Genomic DNA, 8,618 nt, shown 5'->3' on the forward strand with positions numbered 1-8,618 from the left:
GGGATATTTGCCATGTATTCAGGAGCAGGACTTTTTGCTCAGAGAGAATAAAACCATCAATACCCTGCTAGTAGTGAACCACTGGGAGCCCCCATCCACTCCACAGGTGGAAATTAAAATACAAATAAGCCTGGAAAGTGCTTTAGTGATGAACTAAATCTGCTAGGATTGTTTTCTATCAGTAATATCTGCTGTGTTCTGCTGAGGCTGCCAGGCCAGCACAGCTCAGAGGCTCAAAGGGCAAAACTCAGCTCAGCTGAAAGAATCCCAAACCTGGCAAGAGGAAAATGCTGAAAGCCTTTCAGACTGCAACACAGAATATCCCGTGTGCCTAAATCCTGTTTATCTCACACCTGTTACTCAAGGTCCCTGCATCAGCTGCTCAGCAGTTAATGGATGACTTTTTCCCCAGGTGAAGCTATACTTTATTTCAATGTCAGTTATCAATATGTTGGCTGTCTGCCTGTAATAAGCTCTGATTTTAACAGTTCTTCACATAAATGTGATGAATTGTGGGAAGGATGATGGTGCTGCCTGCGCTGCGCTGTGCCGACAGCGTTAGGGTGGAGGAATCCACCTGCAGTGCTCGGTCAGGGCGCGTTTCACGCTTCTGGCGGATTTCACCTGTAAAAATCAATGTAGAAATGCAAAACTCAACGTAGAAACGTAAAACTCAATGTAGAAATGTACAAATGAGCGTCAAAATCCATTTCCGAGGGGACCGAGAGCCGCTGGGCGGGCGGCGGCCGCCACCGCGTGGCCAAAATGGGAACTGCAGCAGGGTCCGGGACAGCGCTCGGAACGGTCCAGAACAGGCCCAAAATCAGCCCGGAACGGCCCGGAACGGCCCAAAATCAGCTCGGAACCACGCTAAACCGCCCCCAGACCGGCCCGGAACGGCCCCAAATCGTCCTGAAACGGCCCAGAACCGACCCAAAATCAGCCTGGAACGGCCCGGAACCGGCCCAAAACCGGCCCGGAATGGCCCAAAACCGGCCCGGCGTGGCCCCGCCCGCTCAGAGGATCCACACCCCCCGCTTCACGGGAAAGGGGCATTAATGAATGAATTAATTAATTAATTGTGCAGTGACCGCCCGGTGCCCAGGACACGGCTGCTCCCCAGCCCCAGCGGAGCCGTTCGGTGTTCGCTCCGTGAGCTGAGAGCTGCTCACGGCCGCTCCGGGCCTGCCGAACCTGCAGGGACCCGTCCCAGGCAGCTCCTCCGCTCACAAACCGGGCAGGATTCGGGCAGGATTCTCACTTGCTGGGCTCTGCAATAAGTGCTGTACCTACACCTCGGTATTCCAATAAAACAAGACATCCAGTACAAGTAAGAAATAAAAGTACCAGATCCAGAATCAAAAGACAATGAATAATGCCAAAATTGGCAGATTCCTTGTTAATTATGACCCACCTTTACATTTGTAACTGCAACAAAGCTCTCTGGCTTGAGCTCTTTCCCTAAAACCTGCCCAGAAAACCCAGGAATCTTTTTTTTGTTTGTTTCAATGCTGTTATCCATTGAAAAAGTCTGACAGGAAAACTGACCTTTGTATTCTCAGTCTAAACAAAACACACAGTGCTCCCCTCCAGTGCTATTTTTGAAAGGCACCAAGATGGAAAAATGCCACCAGCAAGTTACCTCTGGCTTTGTGCAGTGGCAAGTTCATAAAGCAGGAGGAACAGGAATTATTATCACTGCTGGGAAATCAGACTGGAGCAGACTGTCCACTGAAAAAAGTTCAGCACAAAACCCATTGATTGTTGACTTAATTTGCTGCCTTTAACTCAGCACTTTGTTCAGAGACTTGAAAGGCTGCATTGGAAAGGTAAAATCAGTGACTTTTCAGCAATCACAGGAGGAGGGACACTGGGTGAAGTTTTCTTCTTTGATGTTACAGACCACCACAACCCTGAGGAGCTTCCTGTTTATGACTCTTTTACGGTTGGTTTTCAGTCCTTGCTAATAAAGTGTCAACACAGAAATAGGCAACTGCAAGCAGCCCATAATTGCCTGCTAGAAACCTGAACTATATTAACACCGTTCAATTTTGAATGTTTGTACTAAATCTATTAAAACCACGAGTTTAGAGAGAAGTTGGATCTACTAAAACTTCTGGTAATGTTAATAGGAGGGTACCTGCATTATTTAAAATCAAGAATTAACAAGGACTAAACAAATGCTGCAAGTGGGGCTTTGCTCCATTCCCAGAACACTGCACATTGAAGATTCCTTTAGAGCAGGATGAGCATTCCTATGGAGATGCACTGAGATTAGAGCCCAGCTCCCAGGTTAGGGCAGTCTCCAAGCAGCTTTTTCTGCAGGAACCACCCCAGGGAGAGGTGTCAGGCAGGGAGCTGTGACAGTGACACCGCTGTGACAGTGACACCGCTGTGACAGTGACACCGCTGAGACAGTGACACCGCTGTCCAGCCACACCAACTCAAGGGCAGGGCTGCTGCTGCCCGTTCTCCCTGAAGCGTGCAGCCCTGCAGGAGTGTTTGTGCTGGTTTTGAGCAGCTGTTTCCAAAGGGAGAGCCTGAGGGCACAAAGCTACCCCGTATCACCCAGCAGCAGAGCAGCCAAGGCAGCAGGATTAGCCAGGACCTGCACAGGCATTAGGACCACCACAGGCAAAGCCCACAGCAAAGTTAGAGCAGGATTATGCAGCAAGGAGAGTCAATGCAACATCACATGGGAGTTTGTCCCTTTACAAACACCAAGTGTCCAACATCCCTCATTTTCATCCAGGAGCTTCAAATCTTAAACACTTCTGAGTAGCCAGTAAAACAAACCAAAAACCCCAACCCCCAAGAATTCCCAAACTAAACTAACCAAAAAATTACTCCTTTAGAGCAATATTGCACAATAATCATAGTCCAAAAAGCTGAATATTGAAGTAATTCATGTACACAAACATGCAAGTTAAAAGGAATAAATGAAATGCTCCACTTTATTTAGAAACCAAAAATACAAAACTGAAGAGTTCAAGACTTCATGTACTCAAACACTACTGAAAAAAAAAATTCCTAAACTTAAGTTTTGCTTACTAGCAGTACTAATATTGACCAAGATTCATCTCTACAAGGTAGTGTTAAAAGTTGACATTTTCCACCATTTGTGCTGTAATAAGCCAGTTTCAAATTAAGAACTTGGTGCAGTTACAGTAAAGTCTAGATGTTTAAATCACTGTGGCTCCAGCTAATATAGCACTGGGTAGGCAAGAGCATCTCAGCTCAAACCATGGTTGTTCTCTGGTTAGTGAATTTGAAGATGCTTAGGATTGGTTTCACCAGCTATAGCTCTACTGCTGTTCCATGCAAAGACACAGGCCTGGGTGCCATTTGCTTCTGGCTGCTCAAACACAGAGCTGAAGGGAGCAGGGAGGAGCTGGGGCTGAATGCAACTGCAGCACGGGCAAGCAGAACTGCAGGCTGTGCTCTGCACCCCTGCAGCACCAACAACACCCCACCCAGTGCTGGGGCTCTGCCTGGCAGTTCAGCTTGCCTCACACCTCAGCTCTGGCAGCCAACAAAAAGGACAGGGTAACTGTTAGCTCTGAGTTAGCAAGAGGAGCTTAATATGAGAAGCAGGAAGGAAAACAGAATGAGAAATGCAGTAGTAGACAATCAAGTATTACCCTCAAATGAAGAACAGAAGACACTTTGAACAGTTTTCCTAACAATGCATGAAAGTTCACTTGCTTGGAGATACTTGAAATACAACTTTATTACCTAAACAAAAGAATGGGAATGACAGAAACAAGATTTTCCACTTAACACTCTGATGTGACTGCAGCAGTCTTGTATTTGAAACTCAAAAGGGGAAGTAATTGCAGTCCAAAAAACAGCTAAATATGCAGGTCCAAAATATGAAGGTTTTTTGTTTTGGTTTTTTTTTTCATTTTGTTTTGTTTGTTTTTTTAAACTGCCACATTCACTCTCCGAAGCCCATTCATCTCTTTCAGCATCCCAAAGATTAAGCACATGTTCTGTTCAGCTAGATAATAAAGTGGCAAACACGCTGCATCACCAACATCACAGGACAGTTGCCTATAAAACTAGACTTCTGACGCTGGGCTCCAGCTTCATCCCTCACAGGTCATCATCCTCATCTGGCAGTGCAGTGGTCTGAGCAATCTGCAACAAAGGAAGGCACCCTTGAGAACTGGCTGTGCCCCGTGTGACAGCAGCTCCCAGGCAGCTGCTCCCCTGTCACTGACCTGTAAGTCCTGCTCATACTGTGCTGCCAGTGCTGGGTCCATAACAACTTCAGGGGGTGCGAGCGCAGGCATGGCAACAAACTCCAGGTTGGGATCTCCAATTAGCTTCCTAGCAAGCCACAGGAAAGGCTTCTCAAAGTTGTAGTTACTCTTGGCTGAAATGTCATAATACTGAAAAAAGCACATATTAGACATTGGTTTAGAAACCCTCTAATATTGAGAGCATATCAAGATTAACACAAACAACTTTTTTACCTTCCTTTCCTTTTTTTTTGACTGCATGGCTTTTGTTTCCATACTTATAAGCAGTTATGATTTAAGTGTCCAGAAACAAGCAGTTTCAGGCAGAAACTATGAACTGAAAGGTTATCAAATCCCATCCAGGACAAAACTTTCAGGAGGCAATAGTGCAGGCATCTTTCTCCTCTGATGTGACCTACTGTAGTCCCAGTCCTGTCATGGGATGAGATTCTGAGCAGCTGCAGCCAAATGCACACAAGTTCTTTAAGAACTTAGCACAGCTTCTGCTCCAGGCCAGTGATGATCATCCTTAACATCATCACCTCCTCCCCCTGCCCTGAATTTTGGTTTGAAGAGCCAAGAGATGTGAGGCTGGCAGAGCACCCAATTCACCATCCACAGCCCAGCTGCACTCAGAAGACAAAACCAACTGGATTCCTCCTGACTTACCTGGAGATTCTTCTTCCTATGGAACACAATGGATTTTGCCTTGACTTTTCTGTCCTTAATATCCACTTTGTTGCCACACAACACTATAGGGATATTTTCACATACTCGTACCAGATCTCTATGCCAATTAGGTACATTCTTGTAAGTAACTCTTGATGTTACATCAAACATGATGATGGCACACTGAGCTGCAAGAGAAGCAAAGTCAAGTTACACCTGCTGTAACCACTTGCTTTCAGCACAGGATGGAGAAGAAGAACCCAGAGACATCCCACATTAGGGTTAAGCATCTGCATAAACTTTTCCCTCTCAGCACCACAGTTGTGACAGCTGCTGCTCTGTTCAGCAGGTCAGTGCAGGGAACCCAGCCCATGCTGTGCCCCCTGTATCAGACCAGCTGCCTTTATTAGCTCAGCTCTATCACTGAGGAACATGGCATGGCATGGATGGGAATATACAAGACTATGGAAGCCAACTTGGATTTACCCAAATACCTGGCAGAATCACTTCACACCTATTCAACTCATCTCAGACATGCTAATGAGGCTTAAAGGTAGGCTGAGAGCCAGTGGTCACATCTCAGGATGCTCCTGTCCAGAGCAGTTTCTCAAGGAACTCAAGAGTACTTTAAAAAAGAAGATATAATAAAGAAATGCAGGTGAGTGAAGCAGGACAGGACAGAGCTTTGCCAAGCAGAAATAAGGAACACTGCACTTTTTCAGAAACACAACTAGACTCTGGCATGAAGGTGTCCAGCTTCCTCAGGGTACTGAAACCCTTGAGTTTGTGTTCCAAGGCCTTGCCTGAGCACAGCAATAGAGACAGAAACCTGCACTCAGTGGAGCTTTCCCCCTTCACCACCAAAGGCTGCCAGTGGTACCTGGCCATGCCATGAATAGCCCACAGTAACCCCTGGAACACAACCTCACCATCTTCCCACCTTGGCACACACTGTCTGCCAAAGGCCATTATCCTCTCTGCAAAGAGTCTGGGAGTCCTGTGCCAGCCCATCACTGCAGCCACACTGGCAGCTTCCAGCAGGGCCAGCAAGAGCAGAAGGAAGCACTGCAGAGGCACAGAACTGCCCTCCCACAGCTCTCACCTTGGATATAGTAGCCATCACGCAGGCCACCAAACTTCTCTTGGCCAGCTGTGTCCCATACATTAAATTTAATAGGGCCTCTGTTGGTATGGAACACCAGAGGATGAACTTCAACACCCAGTGTTGCTAGGGAAAGAACAAAACAAAAAGCAGCGCATTTATTAGCAAGTCATGGATTGAATTCCATTTGTGAGATACTGGAGCTCAAATGTTTCTTCAGACATACCTACATACTTCTTTTCAAATTCACCAGTCAAGTGACGCTTGACAAATGTTGTTTTACCAGTGCCACCATCACCAACCAGAACAAGCTGTGGATAGATAAAGGACAAGAGTCAGAGCAATGCATTTTGAGACATTTATCAGTCATTCTAGCACAGATACTACTCATTGCTATAAAGAGCTCAGTTCCTACAAGGTGCTGTAAAGAACTCTCCATGAAGCAGCTCCTTGGGCTGGGAACCAATATGTTAAGCCCATCCATCATGCTGTAACTCTGGTTAGTCTTATCCAGTCCTTGTAGGTAAGAACTGCACTAAACTGTGAATATGGTTCTACTAAACTACTACAATAGACTGAATGAAGAATGTTTAGGGCTTTCAACCTGAACGTAACCAGATCTGGAGAGGAAATTATCCAAATATCCACTGGAGAAACCCATTATCTTACAATCAAAGAAATCAACAAAACCAAAAACCCACCAACGTTTGTACCATGAACTGGAATACACTAGCCAAGAACTGCAGGAAACACAAGTAACAACCTTCAAGAAGCAGTCTTCAGGACTTCTGACTGTTAAGATAACAAAAAACACCACCAACCCACTAGCCACCCAAAACAGTAGAAAATTCTCTTCGGAAACACTTGAACAACGAGCACATAAGAGAAAGTAGGCTATTCTAATTCATTCCGAGCAAATCTAATTCCAATTCATTCCTTTAAAAATCATTCTGTAGGCAAAGATTTATTAAAATGTATTAGACTAAACTGCAAATAGAATATATTAGCACTGTTAACAGACTACTTTTGTGTGTGTTGCATCCAACACTACACCAAATCGCCCCATTAAGGAAAGACCAGCACTTCGAAACCAAACCCACCATCCACGTCGACACTCGAGAGTCCCTTGTGCTGCTTTTCTAGTGAAGGGGAAAAAAACCCCAAAGCCAAGCTGCGAGCCGCTCGCTTACCTTAAACTGCACTTGTGGCTCTCCTTGGGCGGCCATGCTGGCTCTGCGGGGGAAATGGCAGCGCGTGAGTGAGCGCGGGGAGCGGCCCCGCCGGAAGGGGCCGTTTCCAGCTCCGGGCGCGCTCCGGCCGGGCCGGGCCGGGCGACGCCTCCCGCCCGCGTGTGGCGGCACCGCGCGCGGCAATGGCGGCGCCGCCTCCGCCCGCCCCGCGCCCGCCGGGCCCGCCGCGCCAGGGCCGGGCCGCGGCCTCCGCAGGGCGGCTGAGCCACGGCCGGCCCCGGCCCCTCTCCGGCTCCGCGGGGAGTCCTCCCGGCCCGCCCAGAACCAGCATCCCGCCGCTCAATGGAGCTGCTGCCCCATCGGGAGAGGCCGCGGCCCGTCCCGCGGAGCTCCGAGCGGGGCCCGCCCGGCCGGGCCTCCCCGCGCACCGGGCTGGGCGCGCTCCCCGCCATGAGCCACCATGACTGAGCAGCGCCGCCTCCCCCCGCCCCGGGCCGCGGAGCCCCGCTCGCCGCCCCGCGCATCGCGCCCGCCCTTCTATCGCGGACGGAGCCGCGGGCGGCCCCGGCCCTCCCAGCGCCCCGCTCCCGGGGCCGAAAAGCCGCCACGCGCCTCGGCTCCCGCAGCCGCAACGCTCCCTCAGGCGCAGCCTCCCGCCACCCAACCCAGCCCAGCCCATCCCAGCCGCGAGCTAACGGCAACCGCCGCCCCCGCCGGTGGCGCTTTGCAGAGCGGCCACGCGTGGCCCGATGGCGGCGGGGTGCGGGGGCCGAGCCCGGGCCGGTGCCGGGCCCGTACCTCTGCCGAGGCTCTCCCGCTCCTCGCTCCGTGCCGGGCGCAGGGAAAATGGCGGAAGCGCCGTTCAAATACCCGGACGGCGACGCCGCGCGGCCGCGGGCGGGGGCGGGGCCGCGCGTCACGTGGTGCGCGGCGCGCGGGAGGCGGCGGGGGGCGGGGCCGGGCCGCTGCCATGAGGGAGCGCGGCGGGCACGGCAGCGAGCGGGGCACCGGGCAGGGCCCCGGACACCGAGCCGGGCATCGGGCAGGGCACGGCCCCGGACACCGGGCACGGCACCGTACGGCACTGAGCAGGGCACCGGGCACGGCACTGGACCCTGAGCAGGGCACCGAGCAGGGCACCGGGCAGAATAATCACCATCCATAATTAAGCGTTCAGTTCAGAGGATGCACAAAACATCTGCTCCACATTCAGCAAAGGCAGCAAAACACTTCAGCGGTGTTAGATCACTGCCTAAAAGATGAGAGTCCGTGAGATCCGCAGGTAATCAGCAGAAGAATTACTTTTAAAAGGCCTTTACGTTTCCTGTATCTTAGGTCAGCTGTGAGCAGACTTAGCAAGTGTGGCACAGGTAAACACACAAAAGGCAGCAGGTCCAGAGCGTTTGGAGATGT

At 50.3% G+C, this 8,618-nt stretch overlaps 1 protein-coding gene across 1 annotated transcript; it reads right to left on the reverse strand.

The window, feature by feature from the left end:
* Nucleotides 1-2,926: 2,926 nt before the first annotated feature.
* RAN (RAN, member RAS oncogene family) lies at nt 2,927-8,140 on the reverse strand. The gene is made up of 7 exons (XM_054645545.2): nt 8,004-8,140; nt 7,206-7,248; nt 6,242-6,326; nt 6,016-6,141; nt 4,914-5,101; nt 4,224-4,394; nt 2,927-4,140 (listed from the first exon to the last, which is right to left on the reverse strand). Exons 2-7 carry the CDS (start codon nt 7,239-7,241, stop codon nt 4,096-4,098), a joined length of 651 nt encoding a protein of 216 aa, XP_054501520.1. The 5' UTR covers nt 7,242-7,248; nt 8,004-8,140; the 3' UTR covers nt 2,927-4,095.
* Nucleotides 8,141-8,618: the final 478 nt, after the last annotated feature.

This window comes from Agelaius phoeniceus, chromosome 18 (assembly GCF_051311805.1).
Source record: "Agelaius phoeniceus isolate bAgePho1 chromosome 18, bAgePho1.hap1, whole genome shotgun sequence".
Classification (NCBI taxonomy): domain Eukaryota; kingdom Metazoa; phylum Chordata; class Aves; order Passeriformes; family Icteridae; genus Agelaius; species Agelaius phoeniceus.

What these genes read in the sequence shown, in the direction of transcription:
- RAN (XM_054645545.2), bottom strand. Translation starts at nt 7,241, where the DNA reads ATGGCCGCCCAAGGAGAGCCACAAGTGCAGTTTAAG. An exon ending in TGATGGCTACTATATCCAAG is followed by an intron (nt 5,102 to 6,015) that starts GTGAGAGCTGTG and finishes CTTCTCTTGCAG; the next exon opens with CTCAGTGTGCCATCATCATG. An exon ending in ATAGGAAGAAGAATCTCCAG is followed by an intron (nt 4,395 to 4,913) that starts GTAAGTCAGGAG and finishes TGCTTTTTTCAG; the next exon opens with TATTATGACATTTCAGCCAA.